The sequence below is a fragment of the Ochotona princeps genome, chromosome 4 (genome assembly GCF_030435755.1).
Source record: "Ochotona princeps isolate mOchPri1 chromosome 4, mOchPri1.hap1, whole genome shotgun sequence".
Taxonomy (NCBI): Eukaryota; Metazoa; Chordata; class Mammalia; order Lagomorpha; family Ochotonidae; genus Ochotona; species Ochotona princeps.
The window spans coordinates 89876569-89902710 of record NC_080835.1 but is presented as its reverse complement, the minus strand read 5'-3'; the positions used below and the strand labels follow the sequence as shown (position 1 = coordinate 89902710).

General features: G+C 39.2%; 2 protein-coding genes and 1 non-coding gene across 3 annotated transcripts in view; all 3 read right to left on the bottom strand.

Moving 5' to 3' along the window:
* MAML2 (mastermind like transcriptional coactivator 2) overlaps positions 1-2671 on the bottom strand; it is a 349689-nt gene extending 347018 nt beyond the window's left edge. The window contains exon 1 of the mRNA XM_058663997.1: positions 774-2671. Within this exon, the coding sequence (XP_058519980.1) occupies positions 774-1292 (519 nt within the window). The 5' untranslated portion in view covers positions 1293-2671. The remainder of the gene's footprint in view (positions 1-773) is intronic.
* A 6111-nt stretch (positions 2672-8782) lies between these two features.
* The window catches only part of CCDC82 (coiled-coil domain containing 82), a 33303-nt gene continuing 15943 nt past the window's right edge, over positions 8783-26142 (bottom strand). Inside the window, exons 6-8 of the mRNA XM_004585192.4 lie at positions 20990-21160; positions 17034-17219; positions 8783-9185 (exon numbers count right to left, since the gene is read on the bottom strand). Of these exons, the coding sequence (XP_004585249.2) occupies positions 9120-9185; positions 17034-17219; positions 20990-21160 (423 nt within the window). The 3' untranslated portion in view covers positions 8783-9119. The remainder of the gene's footprint in view (positions 9186-17033; positions 17220-20989; positions 21161-26142) is intronic.
* LOC131480264 (small nucleolar RNA SNORA18) lies at positions 13822-13953 on the bottom strand. The gene has a single exon (XR_009245388.1). It is a non-coding gene; the product is annotated as a small nucleolar RNA SNORA18 (small nucleolar RNA).

Here is a 26142-nt window from a genome sequence, read left to right as displayed (position 1 = left end):
GACAAGCTACTTCTTAGGATGACTTCTGTGTAAGTAGCCTTGTGTGCCTGCCTCCTATTGGGGGATATTCCAAGCACAATTTGGTTGCAATGCCTACAAAAGATGCCAGGTGGGAGTAAGCTGGTGGAGAAGTTGACAGGACATCAGGAAGTAGGTTTTTTAATAAACGTTCCTTCGTTAATCTATCTTGGAGATCTTTTCTTCAACTTCGATTTTTGAATGAAGGGATGCTCTGGCAATCTGCTCTGTATTACTGAGAGTTGTTTAGGTTCTCTTAACCCAAGGAGAGGGGATCACTTCGAAAGCAGGAAAATAAGACGCAAAAGGCTTTAGCAAACTTCAGCTCAGCTGATAAATGTTTTCGGGCTGAAGACTAGCTTCTTGGGCCTCATTAGAGCTAACTAGCCAAAGCTGGGGGGATCCTGCAGACAGGCTCTTCCTCACTCAATCATGATCTGACTAGTTGTAGTCTCTTAAACAAGCTGTGTCCTTCAGAAAAATCTTTGGAAGATTTTTTTCTTTTTCTTTTTCTTTTTAAATCAGGTAAGGAACACCCTACACAAGCAGAGGGAAACCCATGAATGAGGACCAACGGAACTTGATGAGTAAGAGTTTAAACCACACAAACAACACACCCAATGGCTTTTGAAGTTGTCAGGTGACTTCTTGGCCTCTATCAACACTGTCCATTTCACACCAGGCCCAGGAACCCCCTACCTCCACAAAAGGCCACACTACCACAGCCAGAATCATGAGAAAACCAGGTGCCTTACCGCAATCAGGGCTGAGTTCCTCTGGTCCCCCGAGGCCGAAGCTGATGGCTGCTGCTCTCCATTTATCCCACCACTGCCACCATTATTGCTACTGTTGAGCAGGTGCTGTTGGTGGTGATGGTGGTAGTCTGGTGGGGGCGGCGGGGCTGCTGTGGCTGCAGCTTGGGAGGCTGTAGTAGGGGCAGCAGGGGGCGGCAAAGGGGCTGCAGTGGTAGCAGCTGTGGCTGTGGCCGTGGCCTTGGTGTGTTTGCCAGCCTTCCTGGCCCCCTGGCCATGCTGGACAAGGCTCAGGAGTTGCAAGGTGCTCTCTCTTTCCCTATCTGAGCTTTCAGCTCTACCACGTTCGTAGCGTCCTTCGCAGCTCAAGTGGTGCTGGCGGCAGACGGCGATCCGAGCCCGGAGGCGCTCCACGATAGCACTATGCACTCTCGGGGTGACTGAGCCCCCTCCAAGGAGCCCCGCCCCAGAGGCCCCCCCTAGCCCTCCTGCGGGGGCCTGCGGGGGCGCTGTGTCCCCCATCTTGCTGTACACGATGTTTGCTGCCTATGGGATGGTGAGAAGGAAAGGGGTTCCTGCTGCCTATGGCAGGCAAATCTGTCTTTGACAATGTGAGCTCAATGTTCAGGGCCACATGAATAGAGGTCTTCAGGGGTTGTTGTGGTGGTGGTGGGGGGAGCAGTGGAGAAGGTGTGGGGGAAGGGAATTAGTCCACAGAGGTTAGGGAGAAAGAATAGAAACCAATTGCAGAGGATAAGTTGGAGACAAACCCTGATCAACTTATTCTAATTGTGGCTGACAGTTGCGGAGAAGTTGGAAAGAGTTGGCTTTCCCTGCACCCTCCACCCCCCAGAGCTGACAAGAGCCACTAGGTACTTTGTAAACACACGGTTTGAGAGTTAGAGCAAGAACTCCGGGATTGTCAAACCAGAGACAGAAACCCGCAGAAAAAGGAAAAGAGCGAGATATTAGCAGAGGGTGACCTGGGCTCCCCCTCACCTAATTGTTTCAGAAAATGCTTTATGGGGATGTTTCCGCAGAGAAATCCGTTTGTGCCCTGCTCTATGTAGCTGGCAGCCTTCTCCTTCGCTTGGGGATAAAATGGCAAAATAAAACAGCGCTCTTTCAGAAGGTTTCTGAAGTCAGTGTTCCGAATGTGCAAGAACCGAGGGAGGCTTGCTCTCTGGCTCCAGCCTTTCCTCGCCTTCCCTTGGCTCGGGCGGGCGTTCTGTCCTCTTTGGGGAGAGGGGGTACTGGAGGATGTTGCCTTCTCCCAAAAGAGGGAGACAGCCTTTTCAATTGTTAACAATGTCAGTAATTGGACTTTTGAACTATGCTTTTTTCTCCGGCTAATCCAATCACTGGTAAAATCCTCATTCCCTCTAAGGTTTCCTAGCCTTAAAGGAAAGCAATCTGCAGTGGCTAGCCACTGAAAGAGATCCTCCGACACATTTTTTTTTTCTTTCCCACTTAGGTTTCTAGTCCTCACCCCCGACTCTATGCTAACACAGTATCAAGAGAGACAAACTCTTCCGAGAGTAATTTACAAACGATGGTCAAACTTACAAACTTCCAGCAAATTGCACCGAGTCATGTCCAGCCACTTTTCTGTCCACTTTTGTACATTCCATCCCCGGCCAGTGGATCTGAGGGTCTGGACTCAGCAATAAGCAATGTGGTTCTATCTCTTGTATTGCTCCGCTTTAGAGATGGAAAAAAAAAAAAGTAGCTTGTATTTTCCTTTCTCTTTCTTGTCTGTTGTGAGCCGCTTTGCTGACACTGGCTCCCGCCCGCAGTCACGGCGATACACAGGCTTTCATTGTGCTCCTATAGGAGAGGGAAAAAGAGAGAGAGAGAGAGAGTGAGACAGAGAGGGAGAAAGAGAGAGCCAGCAAGCTGCAGCTGGGGGGTGTTGCGGGGGGAGGGCGGGAGCGCTTGCTCGAGGCTCCCTGGTGGAAGGCTGGTGCCACTGCGCCAGGAGAGCTCGCAGCCAGGCGGCGGAAAGGGGAGCGCAGAGGGCCTCCCAGCGGCTGAAGAGGTAAATCCCGGAGCCCGCCAACTCCGCAGCCGGCGCTCGGTGAGGTCTCGGGCTCCTGAGGCAGCTGGGGGAGGCTGGGGAAATTCCCCAGCCTGCGCGCAACTAGCCCAGCCCTACCCCAGTGTTTCAGAAATTCCCTGCTAGGGAATGTGTTTTCCCTTTCAAACGTAAGTGACTCCCCCCCAAGCCCCCCAGACGTCATTTTCATTTTTCAGTGTGTTGACAAGGACACCATTGAGCACCCTGGAGCTGGGTGAACACTGCGGAAGTGTTCGTTAACATAGAAAAAAAAAAAAAAAGGGCCCCGAACCCGTGTTGCCTCGGGGTCGGGGATGGAGCGGGGAGAAATCACGGTGTTATTTCCTCAAGGGCAGACAGGTGTGCTGTGTGTGCACCGGGCTGTGTCTCCGCGGGAGCCGGTCTTGGTGATCTCAGTCCAATCAGTAGGGATGGATAAACTATTTTGTGAGGATGAAACTGGCCATACAAGTTAAAGAAGAGGAAACAAGAGACAACAAAAGGTTTTTCTTTGAAAATGTTAAGTTGCCTGTGACAAACCGAACTCCAGGCCTGAGGAACAGTATTTAGCAGTTCACTTCCAAGAAGTTTCATGATACAAACCAAGTAGGCCTCTGGCAAAGCACATTCCCTGCTCATCTGTGATCTCTAAAATGCTAAGAGGTATAGAGGATTCCGTTCGTCATTTCGAGATATGGAGAGTAAATTAAGGTGAGCAGGACATTAGAATAGCTCGGATCAAAAACATGTTGGGTATATTAAGTCATTTTGGCTGGAGGTCCCAAGCAATAGAGCCTCATTAATTTAAAGCAACTCTGCCATTTCATTAAGACAGTCCTGCTTCAAGCTGAGCTACATAAAGAAATGATCAAAATCATTTATTTGAATGTCAACTACAGTTAAGCATGTGCCGTTTGTTTTTCTTGCCCAGGTTTTGTAATTTGATTGAATGTTTTTATTATAGTTTAATAAATGTTTGCTTTATTTAAAAAAAAATCAAGATACACAGTTCAGGACCGATTTACTGCAAATAAATCTGGTCGAAGTGTGCTGGCCAACTTTGGCCCATTTTTATTTTCACCACCTGAGGAATGTTAGGTTGTAAACAGGACAAGTAGATTCTGTTAGACTATCTTTTTAATTTTTTATTGCAATATAATTCTCTTTGAATTTCTAACTGCTCACATGGAGAGAGGTAAAATAGCTTTTGTATGTACAGAATTTGGAAGAACTGTCAAGATGTGCTTTAGAGAGTGAAGTCATTTTTATCACGGTTTGACTTTTTAATACTTATATTAATAGCTTCTATTACTATTAGTTCAGCAATAACGTCTGCTAATGAAAATTTAGTTTTTACTCCCTATCACTAAGTAATGTGGGTTTTGATTAATAACAGAATCCTTGGTAACATCCTGAAGAACATAAACTTTTTTATGGTAGACACAGATGTATCTTAAAAATGTGCCAGGCAGTGTGTTTCTGCTTAATATTCCAGTGGTATAGGACAGTTTTTAGAATGTTTCTTCTGCTTTATGCAGCCACTTTAAGTTCACATCAGCAGCATCCTCATTTTCCCTTCACATCAGTTACTTTTCATTTAAAATCACTGTTTCAGGTGTGGCACTTCATATGATATTTTTAATCCATAAATACACCTTAAACACAAGGATTATTAAACCCATTTATAAATGAGGAAATCAACTGTTCCAGTTTATATAACTTGGAATTAACAGATCCAAATTGAAGACTAACTCCAAGCCTACACTCTCTCAACCACTGGACTTGCTGCCTTAACATCAAGTGTGAAAGTAGTTCAGGTAGCCAGACTCTCCCCAAAGCAGGAAGCTGCATCCAACGTGGAGATTCCAGGAGTCCAACAGCTGCTCACAGGAGATGCCAGCATTGCTGGCACTGGCGGTTTAACACCCTATGCCCCAACACTGGCCCAGTTCAATTAGGTCAAACATCATTTTCCTTTTACAGTCTTATCATTTCTACTATTCACAGGTACCTGACAGACTAGGCGACCTAAAATTACAACAATAAATGCCCAGATGTAAAAAAGTTCAGTAACATGAGGGGTTTATCGCTTTGCCAGCCTTTGAGAGTTACAGATGAATTGATAATACTGACAATAGTTTGTAATACTATAAAGACTATTTTACTTTTTTGCAACATTTTCATTTTCTGGTAAGCAACTTGTTCTTGTCTCCCAAACTATGCTAATTCTGATTTCCTAACCATCTAATTGCTGTGCTTTTGGTGTTACCATGTACCTTAAAGTCTTCTCTACTCTGCAAACACCTACTAAAGAAGCAAGCTTGCTATAAATTAACACAGGCATCAGAAAACAAATGTCTTATAAGCCTTCCATGATCCCCAGTTGTTTTAATACAAAAGTGCCACAAATTGCCAAAATGCCTGACCTAGGTACTGGGTCATGTACCATTATTAAAACGCTGAAATTATTGGTGCCTTATTTTTACTCAGTAATTGCATGTTATTACAAATTGTTTAAATGCTCTCCAGTTAAAATTCTTTCATCCTTTAGCTATCTTAAACCTGTCTGTATTGTACAGCTTGAGAACTGATGCTTCCAGGGTCATCAGAGACAACATAGATACCTTTTTCAAAAAGCTTTTTTATTTATTTGTAAGACAGTTACACACACACACACACGCACACCGAGAGAGAGAAAGAGAGAGAGAGAGAGAGAGCAAGAGATAGGTATCTTTCATCCACTGGTTCATTCCTCAAATGACCACATAGCTAGGGCTGGGCCAGACTGATGTCAGGAAGTAGGAGCCAGAACCTTCTTCCAGGTCTTGCATGTGCATCCAGAGGTCAAGTACGTGGGGCATATTCTGCTGCTTAAAGTGCAATAGTATGGAGTTGATGGGAGGTGGAACAACCAGGACTTGAATGGTACCAGGATGGGATGCCAGCATACTAGGTAGCTGCTTTACCAGCTACGCTACAGAACTGTCCCTGTATTTCATGCTTTTAAAAAATATTTACTCATTAATTTCAAAGACTGACAGAAATGGAGACACACGTACATATACACACATAAGCATAGAGGAATGGCAGGAGGTAGAGTAGGAGCAAGAGGAGAGAGAGTCTTTTATCTGCTATTTAATCCTCAATGCCCATACCAGCAAGGCTAGGCCAGGATTAGAACTAGAAACTTCATCCCTGTCTCCCTTGTAGGTGGTAGGAATCTAAATACTTGGGCTTCCTGGGCACATTAGCAGGAAACTTCATCAGAAATTAGTAGCTGGGACGGGAACCAGGCTCTCAGATATAGGATGTGGGTTTCCAAAATGGTGGTTTAGTCTGCAGTGACACTACACCCATCTCTCTTGTTGTACTTCTGAAAAAGGCACACATTCCTCATTAAACATTACCATCAGCATTTTCGCTACTCTGTGTTTTCTATCTGCTTTGCTTATAATACAGATAACTTTAGGAAGTGAATAGGAACAAATATTAATCTCTGAAACAAACCATAAAATCTGGCTTCTTATGTAATACACACACACACACACACACACACACACACATACACACGCACAGAAGCTTATGCCATAAATCACACAATAAACAAAACCAAGTTAATCCAAGAATTTCATAAGAACTAAGTATTTACAGCTTCATGGTATACCAGAATCTACTGGAATACTACTTTTAAGAAATGAAGATATTGAATACAGTGTTTGCTTATTTATTCACTTTGCAACTGTTTTTGCTTTATTATGTAATAAGGAAATTTATATGTGTAAAGCAATGCAGATACCAAATTATGCTTTTAAAATGGTTTTAGTGGCTGGTATTTTCTGATTCTAATAAATGGATATACTTACATGAGAAAAGTAATGAATAAAAAATATATCAAATATTTTAAATTTATACACACATCCAGATGATTAGGGGAAAAAGCTTCATAAAGCTGAAGACAATATCATGAAATTATTATAAAATGTGAGTGCTGAAAGACTCTGGAGACCTAAAAGATATTTGTCAGAGAAACTTTAGAAAAATAAGGGAAAAAAAAAGAAGGGAAAAAAAACCCTTTGCTTAGAACTGATAAGATATAGTCTGATGCTAAGGCAAGGGGATTAAACTGAATGATAAAATGTGACTTCTCTCATGGGGCCCATTCATTTAAATAATAGTAATCTAATAGAGAAGATAGCTGAATACTGCAAAAAGACAATAAGCAGACATGAACAATAAATTGCTCTAGCAATGAATATAAATGTGAGTCCAAATATATATATATATATATAAATTTATGTATTTACTGAAACTCAGATATACAGAGAGGAGGAGAAACAGAGAGAAAGATCTTCCATCTGATGATTCACTCCCCAAGTGACTTGAATGGCCGGAGCTGAGCCTATCTGATCCAAAGCCAGTAGCCAGGAGGTTCTTCCAGTTCTCCCATGCAGGTGTAGGGTCCCAAGGCTTTGGGTTGTCTTCTACTGCTTTCCCAGGCCACAGGAAGGAAGCTGGATGGTAAGTGGGGCCACTGAGACATGAACTGACAGTTGTATGAAATTCTGGGTGTGCAAGATGAGGACTTTAGCCAATAGGCTGACCACGCTGGGTCCTATTCTTGTTTTTTTTAAGATTTATTTTATTTTTGTTGGAAAGTCAGATCTACAGAAAGAAGGAGAGACAGAAAGATCTTCCATCTGCTGCTTCAATCCCCAAGTGGCCGCAATGGCTAGAGCTGAGCCAATCTGAAGCTAAGAGCCAGGAGCTTCTTCCGGGTCTCCCACACAGGTACAGGGTCCCAAGGCTTTGGGCCATCTTCTACTGCATTCCCAGGCCACAAGCAGGGAGCTGGATAGGAAGTGGAGCAGCTGGGACACAAATTGATGCCCATATGGAATCCTGGAGTTTGCAAAGCAAGGATTTAACCACCAAATATATTCTTTTTTAAAATTTATTAATTACATTGCATTATGTGACACAATTTCATAGGCTCTGGGATTGCTCCCACCCCTTCCCATGCCCTCCCCCATGGTGGATTCCTCCACCTTGTTGCTGTATTACAAATCAGATTCAGTTGAGATTCTTTCATTGCAAGCATATACCAAGCAAAGAGTCCAACATCTAATTGTCCAGATACATTCAACAGTTTCTTGGGGAGACCATCTCTGGTCTGAAGGTAGAGCTGGCAGAATATCATCCCGATCAATTAAAAGCCCCAACATAACATCAACAACAATTTACAACATTATGGAATTAACTGATATGGTTTTGTGTAACCTATATGTTAGAAAATGCAAGTTCTTAACCACATCCTGTGACTACTTCATTGACATTTCCATTTTAGTTTTTATACAACCAGCTTCTATACCTTAAAATGGCTATAAGGTACTATTCAGCTGTCTTGTGTCTACCCTCATTTTAGTATTTAGCAGTCTATAGCATTGAAGCATAATTCTACTGAACTTGGCAGATTGTTGGATAGTCTAAACTGGCTTATAACTCTAGCAAGGCATATGTCAACAGTTGAGGTGTAGAACTGTTTTAGGAGGGGTGTGCAGAGAAATCTTCCATTCCCCAGTGAGGAGTAACTAATCTCTGTGTCTTACCTAGCAAGGAGACCACTGGCAATTGGAGTGCCTTCAGAGGCCGAGAACTCTGAAGTCACCCACCCCCATTGAGATCCACCACATGGGATGGAAGAAGCCCAAATCCTTCCTTGCAGGATCCAACGTCATTAAAACAACAGTCAGGAGCCCTGAGCGGTCCGCTGAAACAGAACAGTAAACTTCCTTTGGGACTAGGGAGAGGAGCTTTCTCTGGTCCTTACTTAGTTCCAACTTTGGATCCCATCCTCTCTTGCAGTGACCATCAGGGTCACTCCAGACCCCCCCCCAAAACAAACAAACAAACAAACAAACGAAATAGAATAGACAGAGAACAAGGAAAGCTTAGAACCAGACAGAAAACGGTCAGCGAGGATTCACAAATACCAAATATATTCTTAAAATACAGACTAACTAAACTGAAAGAACAGGAGATCATTCATTTGGTAGTAATAGGTAGGACATTATTTTATAAACTTAAAATATATTTAGAGAATTGAAGTTATTAAGCTTATATTTTCTATTTATATCAGACAAAAGCATTATTAGACTGAGAAGTTTCATGATACAAGATGTTTTTCCATGAAGATAAATATAAAATATATAAGTGGCACATGATACAGAGAAACAAGGTTCATGATCTTTGCATTTATAGCCATTTATAAAATCTTCTCTGAAGGAAATGTGGTATTAGTCAAACTTCTCCTCTTGAAAGTCTTCAGCAGAACTGAGATATTCTTCGAGCTGTTTATATTTCTGCACATACAACAGAAAAGCTAGTTAAGGTTGGTCCTTCGAAACTACAGATATGAACATCAACAAGATCATTTCACAGTAATTTGGAGAACACATCTACTATAATTAGGAACAACTTCTAAGTATGTCTGGTTCACAGAAAACACTGGAAAAGAGGTTACAATGAGAATTATACTATTTGCATAACTTTTCTATAAATTACAATTTTCTGTCATCACATTTACAGTACAAATGTAGTAATTTCAATAAAACTATTTGAGACAAAAATTGTCAAACATATTCTGCTGACAAAGAACTTGTCTATTAAATGCTCTGCTATTTAGAGAATAAAAAAATACGCTTTTCTTGTCTCTAAAGAGAATAGAGTTCACTGATCAGTAAAACAGTACAGGTATTGTTATGCCCGCGACTGCTTTCCCAGGCTGCAGGAGGGAGCTAGAAGGTAAATGGGGCTGCTGGGATTAGAACTAGCGCCCATGTGGGATCCTGGTGCATGCAAGGTGAGGACTTTAGCCACTTGGCTACTGTGCTGGGCCCATTTTTTCCCGATTCAGTAATTTGATTTTCTAACTGTCATTCCTTTTACATTTCAGTTCCTATTTTACAGACTTAGGCTGAACAACTTAATATAGCTTGCTTCCAAATTGTTCTGATAATAAGTGGCTAGAGCAAATGTTTAAACTGATACTTTTGACCATCAAGAGTCTGGGTAGTGTACAGCTCAGCAAGGCTAAAGCCCTACCTTGACCAGGAAAGTGAAATTCATTAAGAATGCTACTAGTGTCACTCTGCCATGCTTTCTACCTCAAGATTTCTGCTCCCATGGTTCAAGCCTTTGCAGACACTGGGTCTTACTATAATAAAATTATTTTCTTGTGTCCTATGGCTGGCCTCTTGAAAACAGAAGGAAATATGGGACTGGAGGTGGGAAAATGGCCAGAAGATGAAAGGAGCTTGAAATCTTATACAGGGAAGTAGCAGTAGGCCTGGCAATGGTAGGCTAGTAACTAAATCCTCATTTTGCATGTGCCACCAGGATCTCATATGGGCACCGGTTCGTGTTTCAGATGTTCCACTTCCCACCCAGCTCCCTGCCTGTGGCCTGGGAAGGCAGTAGAGGACAGCCCAAAGCCTTGGGACCCTGCACCTGCTTGGGAGACCTGGAAGAAGATCTTGGTCCCTGGTTTTAGATTAGCTTAGCTCCGGCCACTTGGGTAGTGAACCAGTGGATGGAAGATCTTTCTGTCTCTCCATCTCTCTGTAGATCTGCCTTCCTGAAGAGGTGGTGGGGAAGGAGCAGCTAAACCCATGGAATGGAATGGATTTGTCAAGAAAACTCCATCAGGCTGATGACAGAATCTAATACAACAATTTTAAAATGCTGGTCTTTATTTTTTTTAAGACTTACTTGTTTATTTGAGAATGTTGCAAAGTAAGGGGGGGAAAGCAGGGAAGCATGAGAGAGAGAGAGAGAGAGAGAGGGAGAGTGAGATTTTGAGATCTTCTGTAGTCTGGTTCATACTCCAGATTGCAACAACCGCCAAGGCTGGGTCAGGCTGAATCCAGACCCCAGAGGTCAGAGGCCAGGAGCTTTTTTCAGTCTCCCACAGGGGTAGCAGGGGTCCAAGCACTTGAATCATCCTCCACTGCTTTTCCTGGGTCACTAGCGAAGATCTGGATTGGAAGTGGAGTATATGTAACACAAATTGGCACCCCTATAGGAGGCCCGTGTTGCAGGTTGTAGCTTTACCCACTATTCCATGACATCAGCACCAGTTCTCACTTTTCAATTTACCTAAGATTCACTCAATTTTTTCAAAGAGCTGATGCAGGGACTGCTTATTCTCTGCTTGCAGAGCCAATGTTCCATTTGGACATTGTGTCTCAGCTGTTCCACTTCAAATCCTGCTCTCTGCTTAGGGCCTGGGAAGGCAGAGGAAGGTGGCCCAAGTCCTTGGCACCCTGCAATCATGGGGGAGACCCAGGGAAAGTTTCTCTCTCTGTCTCTCCTTCTCTATTAAATGTCTTTCAAATAAAAGTAAAAATAAAAATAAAAGCTTTAAAGGAGCTGGTGCTTGATATTCTCAAGGCTAGGGTTGGAGAAAGACTGGATACTACATAGTTTTCATCAATGTCTGGGTGATTCTAACAAAGGTATTTTTAGGGCTATATTTTAAAAGTATCAGTTTAAGTGATGAGAAAAAAAATACAAAGGGAAACAGGTTTTTTTTTATGTACAGGGAAAAAAGAGGAAAAGAGAGAAGAGTTTAAGGAAGGGCAGGTGTATGCAATTATAATGTTAAATTCTTGAGGTCGGTATGGTGGTGAATCAGGGTAATCTGCTCTGTGGTGGCATCGTACATGAGCACTGCTTCTGGTCCAGGTCTGTGCTTCTTGCCTGGCAAAGTAACGGTGAATGGACCAAGGCCTTGGGTCCCTGCACCCATGTAGGAGACCTAGAAGAAGCTCCTGGGTTCCAGTTTTGGGTCAGCTCAGCTCTGGCCAAAACAGATGTTTGGGGGGTGAACCAATGGATGGAAGACTTTCCTTCAAAATCTGCCTTCCACATAAAAATAAATATTTTAAAAAATCTTTCATTGATGCAGTAATATTTTTAATACATTTAAAATTTACTGGGCTCAGCTCAGTGGCCTAATCGCTAAGTACTTGCCTTGCAACTACTAACATCCCCTATAGGTGTCGGTTAATGTCCTGGCTGCTCTGCTTTCCTTCCAGTTCCCTGCCTGTGGCCTAGGAAAGCAGTGGAGGACAGTCCAAAGCCTTGGGACCCTGCACCCATGTGAGAGACCCAGAAGGAGCTTCTGGTCCCTGGCCTCTGATTGGCTCAGCTCAGGCTGTTGTGGCCACTTGGGGAATCAGTGGACAGAAGGTCTTTCTGTCTCTCCTTCTTTCTTTAGATCTGCCTTTCCAATTAAAAAAAAATAAGTCTTTAAAAATTACTTTAAATATAATTGTATACCTTACATTTAATACTTGTGTTGATATACTTACTTTCCTGTCATTTATGTGTCCACCTTCGTATCTTAACAATCTTATCTACAAGGGCCTCAGAAACCCCATAACCATATGTATTCTTTTTCCGAAAAGCTCATTTATTTTTATTTGTTTGGGAAACACTGTAACAGAGAAGGTGGGGAGAAGCATCCACCCTCTCCATTGTTTCACCCCCAAATGCCTACAACAACTTGGGCTGAGCTAGGCTAAAGCCAAAAGCTGGCAACTCCAGCTTGTCTTGCACATGGGACACAGGGATTCAAGTCCTTGGACCGTACTCCTGGGGTGCATATTAACAGGAAGCTGAATTGAAGGCAGATACGGGACGCAGCGTCAGGTGGGAAGCAGATGTCCCAGGTGATGGCTTACTCTACTGCGCCACAACACCACACAATTCCTTTTCAATGAAAAAATGATAATAAACTGGGCAAAAGCATGAGAGTAAGTTCATTGGCTTATTTCAGAATGCAAAATGTTTTATTTATTGTATAGTGATTTTTATGATTTTTCCTATTCTTTGTCATATACTAGACTTCTTTCTGCACATGTTTAATATTAGATTTAAAAATGAGCTTTGAAATTCCATGGTCAGAAGGAACAAGAAGTATGAAGTCACTAGAGTTTGCAGTTTTTTGGGCAGATACTCTGAGGCAATCAATCCAGATAATAAAAGAAAAACATTTGAAGGATAAAGGGCAGAAAAGGGGCAAAGCAAGTCATGAGACAAGCAGGGATTAGAAAGAGAGGAACCAATTGTGTGGGGCAAAAGGAGGGCTTGCAATAATTGGGACGTACAGAATGAGCATTCAGGTAGCCCTGAAGGCATTCTAATATAGCAGCTGTGACCAAGAGACTGCAGAGAAGTATGCATCACAGCACATGTGCCAGAATCTCACAAAAAGGTATAGAGAGACAGAAACGTCAAGGCATCTGATAGGCTTCGAAATTCCATCATAGCACAAAAAGCTACATATGGGTTGATATTGCTGTAAACTTCATAGATTCTGGGAAATTGTTCTTTATGGACAAGAATTTTTTAATGTGAGAATATTTTATAAAGAAAATAAAGCTCTTTGATATTTTTATGTTGAAAATGTAGGCACTATCTTAAACATTCATGACCTTGACCCACTACCTAATGCTAAATATTTTTTTTCAATGACTTAATATTTGAAAGGCAAGAGGGAAGAAAGAGAAGGGTTGAGAGAAGAAGAGGGAAGGAGGACAGGGAGAGAGGGAAGGAGAGGGAGAACGAGACAGAGAGCAAGCGAGCACATGTTAGTTCCCTCCCCAAGTGACATTTGCTAGATCTGGGTCAAAGTGGTTAGCAGCCTGGAACTTAGTACCTGGGCCATCCCTGCTGCTCTCCTAATTCAGGCAGGAAAAAAAAAAAAGGATGGGGCAGCCCATCTTGAACAGCTCTGTGAAATTTCTTACAAAGTACATCTTAATCAACTATGCCAAGCCCACAGCCCCAAGTGTTATTCTTTTTTTTTCTTTTTTCTATGTGTATTTTTTATTTTTTTAATTTTTTAAAAATTTATTTATTAATTACATTGTATTATGTGACACAGTTTTATAGGCTCTGGGATTCCCCCCACCCCTCTTCATATACTTTGGCAACTGTCTTGTAGTTTCTTCCCACAGACCTAAGAAAAGGTCCTGGGAGTAAAGCAGAACCACAGAGTTGCTTTACGAGGCGTTTCCAACGATGAGTGGCTATCGAAAAAGCCCCATCGGGATAGACCTCAAGCCCACCCCTCTTCAAACCCTCCCCCATGGTGGATTCCTCTACCTTGTTGCATAACCACAGTTCAAGTTCAGTTGAGATTCCCTCACTGCAAGAATATACCAAGCATAGAGTCCAGCATCTTATTGTCCAGTTAAGTTCAATGGCTTCTTAGGGAGACCCTCTCTGGTCTGAAGGTAGAGCCAGCAGAGTATCATCCCGATCAATTAAAAGCTCGAACATATCATCAGCAACAATTTATAACGTTATGGAATTAATTGACATAGTATTGAGTAACCAATGTTAAAAATAAATGTGAGTTCTTAACCACATCCTGTGCTACTTCATTGACATTTCAATTTTAGTTTATATACAACAGGTTCTATACATCTTAAAATAGCTATAGATTATTGTTCAGCTGTCTTATGTCTATTTTCATTATAATATTTAGCCTTTTATAGCATTGAAGCATAATTTTGCTGAACCTGGCTTTTTTTTTTTCGGGTAGTCTAGACTGGCTTATAACTCCAACAAGACATATGTCAACAGTTTACGTGCAGAACATTTTAGGAGGGGTGTGCAGAGAAATCCTCAATACCCTAGAGAGGAGTAACTAATCCGCACTACATAGGTGATAGAGGGCTAATCTCCAGAATATACAAAGAACTACAAAACAACCAAAATACCAAAACAAACAAACTGCTCAAGAAATGGGCATGGGAAATGGGCAGACATTTCACAAAGGAACAAACCCAAATGGCAAATAAACATGAAAAAATGCTCAAGTTCCCTGGCAATAAGGAAAATCCAAATTAAAACATCAATGAGGTACCACCTGACGCCAGTAAGACTGGTCCACGTGAAAAAAAGCACCAACAACACTTGTTGGTGAGGTTGCGGGGAAAAGGGAACCCTACTCCACTGCTGGTGGGGCTGCAGGTTGGTACAGCCTCTATGGAAATCAGTATGGAGAACATTCAAACAACTCAAAATCAACATACCGTATGATCCAGCAATAGCACTCCTAGGAATATATCCAAAACACCTGTTTCATGAGAAACCAACATGCACCCCTATGTTCATAGCAGCACAATCAATAATTGCAAAAACTTGGAAGCAACCAAAATGCCCATCAGCAGAAGACTGGATAAGAAAGCTATGGTTCATCTATTCCATGGAATACTACTCAGCTATTAAAAAAAAAAACAAAATGCAGTTCTTTGTGGCCAAATGGGCCAAACTGGAAACCATAATGCTAAGGGAAATGAGCCAATCCCAAAAGGTTAAATACCACATGTTTGCCTTAATTTAAGATGAAATGTCAATATGAAAAATAGTACCTGAAAAATGTAGTATTATCTCAACCTCAGCCTATCTCACATGCAGATATTGTGAAGCAACCAACGAACCAACAATAAATGTGAGTCAGACTGCTTATGATCTACATCAAAGAATTGTAAAACCTAATATACTTTTAATACCCTATGTTATTCCGTAAGCGGGTGGAAGAGCGGAGAAATCTTCCATCACTCTAGAAGGTGTGAGGAAGACAAGTGTTATTCTTTACACATGTGATACTTGGCTTTTATTGCCAAAAATCATTTTTCTCACTCCAGGTAACTTCTGCTGTCCCAAATCTTGCTGAATTTTCTCTAAAGTACATGACTTGAAAATTATTTTTTTCTACAAGTTTCAGGTTGTTCCCCAATATAATATTATTATATAATATGTAATATATGTGCAGTGATCTCTCATGATCTTTTTATATATTGTAAGCAATTCTTTATAAATGTAGTATCCTAATAGGTTTTCCAATTCTACTGGTTAGCAACATTTAATGGCATCAATAAAAGCAGTTAAGAATTGAATGTTGTCTAGGAAAATGAAAATGGGTTGCTGTATAAGCAAAGGCTCATAAACATTACAATTATTTCTAAGGCAAATGGAAAGTACAGAGAAGGATGGCAGTAAGGGGAAGAAGCATTTGGAGAAGACATAGAAAAAAAGTAAAATGTAATAAAATAAAGAAAGTAAAATGAGAGAAAGAACGTGTAAGTCTTAAGATCACAGAGTGTTGGTTTATGGTGGGAGGATAATTGTCCAAAGGGAAAGCAAATGTGATGCCATTCTCCATCCTGGGAGAGCTACACTGAACACGGCATATGCTAAGAAGTTCCTATTCTCTTTGTATTTCCTTTATACATAAGCTTATGTCTTAAGACTTCCTGCCTCCTTTTTAATTTCCACTCTTACAAATGTACCTGTGATGCAACTCAGGCAATAGATCTTGGGCTTTTCTTTTCTATAATGATTAAATATGCTATTGATTTGGGCTGCTAAAAGCCACTATTTGTTGTCTCATCCATTTGTATAATTAGACATATTTTAGAAGGCTGAAATCATATCAGCATTCTTTCGATGTACCACAAAGTAATGCGAGCAGACCAGAGCTAATGAACTGCCAGCAGATCTTTGAGAATCCAATATATTCTTGAAATCCCTATTTTATCCCTCATATCAAATTTAATGGCTAATAGATATAGGGGAATCAAAATCAGTACAGTGGCTTGGATGATATATTCCCTTTGATTTTCAGTTGCAGTGCTGATTGCTCAGTCCCATGCATTCATGAAGATGGGGGTGGAATTATACTGGCAGTCAGGATCCTTTCCTCAGACTGGCATCAAGTATTTCTTTATATACAGATCACAATGACTGTTGTAAATGATAGGAAGCAGACAGCAGAGGTGAGTCCTATACTCTGTGGAAGAAAATAGAGGAACTTAAAACATATGTAAGGAAGACATATGTGAAAGTGAATGGACAGAGGTCCTTGTCAATAGACAGTACAGCTGTTTATAAGATATCAGGTTACCCGGATGAGTCCTTGGAACATCAGGGTAAAACCATGAAAAAGCATGAAAGGAAAATATGGAAGAAGAGAAAATTCAAAGAAGACAAAATAGAAACACAAAAGGAGAACAAAAAATACAGAAGAGATTCTCTGTTAAATGCCAATGCCTTTTAATCAGTTGTATCCTTTGGTTAATAATAATTTCAAGCTGCTGGAAACACAGAAGTTGGTTCTTATCCATTCAACTTACATTCTTAATCCAGCCACTTTCTTCCAATTGACTGAAAATTCTTTCCACTGTTTCTGTCACCTGTTCATCCTCAAAATGTTCAGTATCTACAATGGAGCAGCACTCCTGGTACAGTGTAAACTTGAAATGTTTCAGCTGATGATAAATTCTGGTACGATTGGCACAAATTATGCCCACAGTAAACACCTATATTAAGAAATAAGCATTATTATTTTATACGTAAAGTGAATTAACACGCTAAGCAATATATATAATATCTTTATGGCATTCAGATTTTCTTTAATGGTATACAAAAACAGTGTTAATTTTCCTTTAAATGTTTATACATTGAATTTAAGTTGTGTCATGACGATTAGTATTGAGCTTGATGCATTTTCTTACAAAATGATATTTAAACATTCTGAAATCTACAGAAGCTGAAAAAGTATGCTAAGGATTCCATTCATGCTGTTGTGAAAACATTTCTGCACTGGAAATAATCTAGTTATATCATACAGTGTTTGGTTGTTAAAAATTGCTTTTACAATTTAACAATATCATCAAACCAGTCCTGCTAGTAAATGACATTTAACAACAAACCTCCCAATTTGGCTAAAAAGTGGCTAAAAAGTTGCAGTGGTGACTAAGCACTATCCTGTGTGTCTCCATTCCTGCCACTGAACTAGATGGTGGATGGCAGAGAAGCCTTTGTGAATAAAATACAGGAATGACTTCAAAAAGCTCTTGGAAAATATATGATGTAAAAAAACACACACATATAAACTTCAAACAAATTTTATACTAATATAAATATCACTTTAATTCATTTTTTCATGAGCTTTTTGGAATAGCATTATATGGTTAAGGAATAATGTAATTTGTATTTCATATCACAGTGTGCTCTGTCATTCCATAAAACAAGAGGGATTTTGCTCTATTTTGTTTTTTTAATTTGGAAAAAAGGAGACAGACAACAAAACACTCAATTAAAAAACTACTGGAATTCATAAGAGAGTTTAGTAAGGTAATAGGGTAAAAAAAATCAATGAACATAAATTGATGGCCTTAATATACACAAATAACAGGAAAGAACTTGTAAGAACAGGTGCTTTCAAAATAGTGGAGAAAAATCTATAATACCTTGGAATAAACCTAACCAAAGGCATGAAAGACCTCTAAGATGAAAATTATAAAAATTTTAAAAAAAAGAATAGGATGAGACATTGAATATGGAGAAATTTACCATGTTCCTAGATTGTATAAAGGTTTATACAGTAATATACAGATTCGATGATATCCCAATCAAAATCCCAACAACATTCTTCTCAGCGCTAGACAATATGATACAGAATTCATTGGGAAACACAAAAAATTACAAATCGTCAAAGCTATCCTGCAGAATAAAAATAAAACAAGAATGAAACTCAACAAAAGCAAAACAACCCTAATAAGAAATGGGTGAGGAAATGAGCTAGAGGAAGCACAATTCCAGATTTCAAGACATATTACAGGGCAGTGGTACTGGTACAAACCAGAGGTAATCAGTGGGACAGAACAGAATCCCAGAAATGAGTGCACACATGACTTCTCCTAGACAAAAGAACTGAAATGACCCAGAGGAAATGTACAGTCTCTTCAACAAATACTTTAGGAACAACTGGATATCCACTTGCAGAAGTAAGAAAGAAGACCTGCACTTTTCACTTCATACAAGAATCAGCACTGAATGGATCAAAGACCTAACTCGGCATCCAGAAAATACCAAATTATGAGAGGGAAACATACGAAACACTCTACAAAATAAAGGTATAAGCAAAGACTTCTTATAAAAGTCACCAAAAGGACAAGCTTTTGGGAGAAAACTTTCATGTACTACACAACAGATTAGGGGACTAATATCCAGGATTAACAATGAGCTTCAGAAACTCTAAACAATAGCTAACAACCTGGTTAGGAAATGGGCAAAGAAAATGAGCAGGCATTTTTCTTTTTTTTTTTAAATAATACATGTTTATTAAAAATTCAAATACAGAAATAAAAGCACAATATCCCACCCAGTATATTATCAAGAGTTTTGTAATTGATGCTTGAATATGAATTTTATATAATGGAAAACGAACACAAGAGGACTGATAATCAGATTTGTTGTGAATTTTCTGTATATTAAATGAATAAAGATAGAAATTGAAGATTAATATGTACATTTACATGATTTCATTTTTGTAAAAGGCAAAAGTGCATTTATGTGTGTTTATATATACTTGTATATACAAAGGAAAATGTTTCAAAGGATATAATTTAACTTGTTCACAGTGATAGCCTCTGGGGAATGGGATTAGAGGGAAGAGGATTTATTTATGTGGCATTTTTCAAAAGAACAAATTCAAATGGCTAATAGACATATGAAAGATGCTCAGGTTTCCTATCTATTATGGAAATGTGAATGAAAACATTGGTGGTGGGAGTTAGGCTAGAGCTGCCATTATGGAAGACAGAATGCAGAGTGCTAAGACAACTGAAAGCTGACAATCCAGCCATCCCACTCCGGAGATATCCAAATGAAGTGAAATCTGCATACAAGAAAGTGACCCATATCCTTATATTTCTAGCAGCACAAGCCACAATAATGAATACACAGAGACAACCCAGATACCCATCAAAAAGGAATGGATAAAGAAACGGTGGTGTATCTACTCAATAAAATGCCACACAGCTATTAAAAAGAATGAAATTCTACAACTAGTCCCAACTGGAGAACATTATGCTCAGTTAATTAAGCAAGTCCCAAAGGGATAAATATTATATGTTCTATCTGATATATAGCAGGTAGAGAATTAATCTGTTGAAAATTAATCTGTTGAGCAGCCACATCATCCTGCATTAATTTTTTAATGTCCAAACAACAGGGAGGATCTAGTGGCTAGCACTGTGGTGTAATGGGTTATGCCTCTGCCTGCGGTGCTGGAATCCCATTTGGGCACTTGTTTGATCTCAGCTGCTCTTCTTTTGAGTCAGCTCCCTGCTGATGAGCCTGGGAAAGCAGTGATGATGGCTGGCGACCCTGAACCCATGTGGGAGACCCAGAGAAGTTTCTGGGATCCTGGAACTGGATCAGTTCAGCTCCAGCTGAGCTGGAGACAGAATCAGCAGATGGAAGATCTCTCTTTTTCTCCTTACTTGATAAATCTACCTCTCAAATAAAAATGAGTAAATCTTAAAAACAAACAAACAAAAACTTGGGAGGATTTGGAGACAACGTTGGGTCTTTAATTATCTCTCTAACTATACCCCTCTGATCACACCTGTCTTCTATGGATATGCAGATCATTATAGTAAGCTCTGTTTTAATGCTGTTTATATTTATACATTCAGCCCTTGTACAGTAAGATATTTTTAAAAATAGAAGTAGCCAGCATCTGAGCATCTGAACTTTTTATTTCTTCATCTTGTCCTGCTTTTCTCTCATTGAATAACTACTTAATCTTTAGTTGTATCTATTCATTCAATAATAACAGCACCTTGAGCATCTGGTGATGGCTCTAGAACTCAGCACATTTCTGACTACAGTGTCAGAAGCACCATGTTCTTTGAAGTCTCTCATACTAGGACCAAGACTCATTTTCAATGATTTACTTGTGCATTACCTCCCACGAATCTTTTCACTTGGATTAAATTCTTCTTTGGACTCACAGGTAACTCACAGGTTAGCTTCATTTGCCCCAGTGATCTCCCACATCATCTTCAGGCTGTAACCTCTGTCTTTGGGTGATAGGCACTTACAGAAACATGCCAATTTGTTTCAATGATAAATAAATATGCTGTAAAGACATATTTTCTACATCCAAAAACTGTATCCTCTTTTCCTTGTACTCTTTCTCCTCGGGTTTTTTTCTCTTTGTCAAAATGAGTGTTATTTGTGCAAATTCATAAACTGAAGCTTGTAAATACTGAAAACTAAAATTAGAGGAAACAAATACCTGCTTGTCATGGGACATGAATTCATCTATTTTCATATTCCTGCTGTTATACAATTTTCCTGATAAATGCACTAAGCATCTGCAGCAGCGATGCAGCCCACAAGCTTCACACGTACGGTGTTCCGGACTCTTCCGCTGGAGAATCATAGAAGGATAATTTTCTACCCGCTCCTATAAACAAATGGAAAATGTAATGAGGTTTAAAAAATTAAAACTAAGAATCTCACTAAATTAAACTATTTTAAAAATCACAATAGAAACAGATATATGAGCAAAGCATGCAGGTAATTCTTATTTTAATGCTCAACATAGAGTATATGTTTGACAAGATATTTTTAAATTAAAAATGAATTAAATGGCTATTAAATGAAAAGGATGTATGAATTATTGCTAAAGTGTGCTGTTTAAAAGATTTCAATTTACTTCTTTTCTATCATTGTGTGTATTAACTGGTAAGCTCTTAGTTAAGAACAGGAAATCATGACAGCTAAAATTTAAAATAAGAAAAAGTTCACTTAGCATGGTTAAAAAAGAGAAAATTCACATTTCATATCTCCATTTATGGGTAAGGCATTATGAAAATAAAAAAATTAAAGGTATGATTGCTATCTGTCTAGTATTAATATAGATAGTGTAACAACTAGGTTACCAATGAATAAATAAACAGAAAATACCTGGCATTCACAAATAAGCTTTACTAAGTTTTTAAATTACTTACAACTGAGTATTTTTGCTTACACTGAAATAGTAGTGGCAGACATAACTATTCTAAGTAGCAGTATTGATTGGGTTTTGCCATAATTATTTGAAATGTACATCTATTAATATGATTAACAATCCATATTGCATTATCTACCAGTTTGATAGGTATTAAGTATTGAATATACTACTAGTTTTCTTTCGATCTTGCATTGTTAAAAACCTTTTTGTTGTAGTTGTTGGTCTGCCTTCCATATTTCTTATATTCATGGCATTTAGACTAAATGGGTGACTAATCACCTTCCTTCCTGCTTTTGTGGTACTCATGGAAGCATATGCTGAGATGAAACCTCTGAAATGAAAGCTTTATTAATATTGGTTCCTTAAGTGCCTATGACCGAGCAAAGTACTTTCTGAAGAATCACACTGGACATACTTGTGCAAGTGAAATATAAACTCGGTTGGGATAAACTATTGAAATTTTCTTGCTGGTTAGTTTGTCATTTTATCTTCTTGTGCAGCTTAATACAGCTTATCCTAAAATATTACTGAATTATTTATGTCTAACTTTTTCAGGTTTTTTTGTATTTTACATTCACCATTTCCATGTTAGTTTGTCTAAATTTAGTAAATCCATACACTTTGATAAGGTAAAGTCTAGAGAGAGGTATAGGTTTTGGAGACCAAGAGAATGTACATTTAAGTATTAGCTTAATTACCAGTTGTGGTACTTTACGTAAATTAATTTTGTTGAGTTACAATTTCCTTATCTCCAAAATGGAAAAGATATTAGTGCTTTCCTTATATGGTTACCCTGAAAATCACATCCAGTATTTTGCACACAAATTATTTGGTAATAGTGAAATGATCTATAAACATGCTATTTTCTCTATTAAAACAATATGTCATTTTCTAAGAGCTATTCCATGCACTTACAGTTCAAGATAAGAAAATATTTCTTTTGAAGGTTGCAAGATATTTTCTGTATATCAGGGGAAAATTGAGGTTTAGAGAGTTTAGAAACTTAACCAAACTAAGAAAAAATACATCAACACACACACAATAACTCTTAAAGACAAGTCATCATCCAATTTGAAGTCTTTCTAGAATTCTACAGCTGTTTCTCAAAATATTTACTTATTTATTTTGAAAGTTAGAGGGACAGGGATAGGTAGAGTGAGATCATCCATTACTGTTTTATTCCCCAGAAAGCCAAAACAGCCAGAGATGGCCAAGGAACTTTATCTAGGTCTCCCACATGAGTGGCAGAGTCCTAAGCACTTCAGCCATCCTCCAGTGCTGTTTCAAGAACAGCAGAGCTAGACTGAAGTGGAGCAGCAGTTGGAACATGAAAGTTTGCCCTTAGAACTGGCGCAGTAGCCTAGCAGCTAAAGTCCTCACATAGCACGTACCAGGATCCCATACTGGTACCAGTTCTAATCCTGGTGGCCCCTCTTCCCATCCAGCTCCCTGCTTGTGGCCTGGGAAAGCAGTCGAGGACAGCCCAAGGCCTTGGGACCCTGCACCTGTATGGGAGACCCGGAGAAGGCTCCTGGCTCCTGGCTTCAAATTGGCTCAGCTCCAGCCACTGCAGTGCATGGGAAGTAAATTAGCAGATGGAGGATCTTCCCCTCTGTTTCTCCTCTCTGTAAATCTGCCTTTCCAATAAAAATAAATAAATAGTTTTTTAAAAAAAGAAACTATGCCCTTAAGATGTGCAGATGTCATAAGCAATGGCTTAACTTGTTACACCACAACGCTGATCCTTGAAACTCTATCATAACTTAGCCATCTCTCGCTAATTGATCAAATAGGTCAACAGTGAAGAGACTTTGGAGAAAAACAATTCAACTGACATGAATGAGGCAGCTAATTATTTAAGTGTTGTAAGAATTTTAAGGAACTTGAATGTCTACTATGTTTCTACTTTTCCTTTAAATCACCAGAACAAATACTGCTAAAGTCAGGAGGCAGGACCTTAAATATAATACAGTATATCCAACTGCATTAATAATCACAAAACATTTGGAGTTAACATAGAATCCAATTAACTGCACAAATTGAAAAAATGCTTGTCTAAATGTATAAAACTACAAAATATTGATGTGGACAAAGATGTCAAACATTACCTAGGGGCGTGTTTTATGGAAATCAAGAGTTCTTGTAAGTAACAACAGGTATTTCATGAGAATACCGCACTCCATACCTCTCCTCTTGAAGAAGTACAATATAAAACTATGTCACTGCCAATACCGTATGAAGGAGAACCTTGGCGTTGACACTTTGAGTCTTACTTGTAGTGTGAGCAGGGGCAGGGTGTAAAACATTGCCTGCTTCTAATTACTCCCACCCATCCAAGGTCTCCACATAACTGATTGGGAGAAAGCACGATCTTTTTATTTATTTATTTATCTATTTATTTATTTTTATTGGAAAGACAGATTTACAGGAAGGAGAGACAGAAAGCTCTTCTGTCTACTGGCTCACTCCTGAAGTGGCTGGCTAGAGCTAAGCCAATCTGAAGCCAGGAACTAGGAGCTTATTCTAGAGTTTGTCACCACTCACCCAGCCTTACAGATGATACTTAAAATGTGGTATACAGCAAAACAGATAGTCATCAACAGTATGAAACAATGAGAAGGCAAAAAATCTCCTATTAAAGAGAAACTGAAGGAAATCCAAAGCAAACAATAGGAAAATTTATGGGAAAATGGCAGGATAAATGACACCAGATGAGATAAATCAATAATTATCTTGACTGTAAATCATGTTAATTCTCCAATTAGAAGATACAGACTAACTGAATGAAATAAAAGGAAAAAGCCACATATTGTTTGCCTTCAAGAAATATGCCTTACCAATGAAGATACACATAGACTAAAAGTAGAACTATGGAAAAAGATACTCCATGCTAACAAAAAGCAAGGAAAAGCAGGAGTAGTCCTCCTAACATTCAGCAAAATAAGCTTTAACAAAATAATTGTTAAAAGAAGGGCAAAGTAATGATGAAGGGATTTATTCAACCAAAAGATGTTACCATAGTAAATGTATATGTACTCCAAGTGTGGATCCCTGGCTATTTAAAACAAATGTTAGTGGATCTAAAGGAAGATACATTCTAATACAACAATAATGGGGGGACGTCAACACCCCCACTTTCAAAAGCAAACAGATCAGATAAACAAAAAAGCCACAAGGCTCATCTATACTGTGGAACATCCGTATGTTTCTTATGTTTCATTCTACATTTGCAGAATACACATAGTTTTCACCAGTTCATGGAACTTTCTCTCAGATAGAACATGTGGTAGGCCATCAAGCAGGTCTCAACAAATTTAAAAAAACTGAAAGTATATCGCATATGTTTTCTGGCCACAATGAAATGAAATTGAATATTGACAACTTAAGAAGCTCTATAATATACAAACACATGGAGACTAAAACAAATGCTCCTGAATGAACAGTGTGTCATAGAATAAATTAAAAGGTAAATTTAAAAAATCCTTAAAACCAATGAAGATGGGGCCCGGCGGCGTGGCCTAGCGGCTAAAGTCCTCGCCTTGAAAGCCCCGGGATCCCATATGGGCGCTGGTTCTAATCCTGGCAGATCCACTTCCCATCCAGCTCCCTGCTTGTGGCCTGGGAAAGCATTCGAGGATGACCCAAGGATTTGGGACACTGCACCCGTGTGGGAAACCTGGAAGAGGTTCCTGGTTCCTGGCTTCGGATCGGCGCGCATTGGCCCGTTGTGGCTCACTTGGGGAGTGAATCATCGGACGGAAGATCTTCCTCTCTGTCTCTCCTCCTCTCTGTATATCGGACTTTGTAATAAAAATAAATCTTTAAAAAAAAACCAATGAAGATGAAAATAAAGCATATGAAAATTTATGAGATAGAGTAAAAGCAGTGTTAAAAGAGTTTATAACAATTAGTATCTACACCAAGAAATTATAAGGCATCAAATAAATGACCTAGAAACACATCTGAAGGGCCTAGAAAGCAAGAAAGAACCAAACACCAAATTAGAAACAAAAAAGAAAAATTAAAATTAGAGAATGAGCAAAATTGAAACCAATAATACTACAGGAAATCAGTGAACCGAGGAACTGGTGTTTGAAATGATAAATAAACTTTAAACACCACTGATGCAACTAACCAAAACTGAAACAAAAACAAAAATAAAAAAAACAAATGGGGAGAAGACCCAAATTAATAAAATCAGAGATGAAAAAGAAGATGTAACAATAGATACCACAGAAGCATCAGGAATTACCAAAATAGCTATATGCCAAATGGAAAATCTTAAAGAAACAGATTACTGGACAGAATTAGTCTACTGAAGATGAACCATAAAGACACAGAAAACCTAAAATAAACCAGTAACAGTAACTCTCCCAGCAAAGAAAGTCCAGGAGCAGATGACTTCACTACTAAATTCTACCACATTTTAAAGG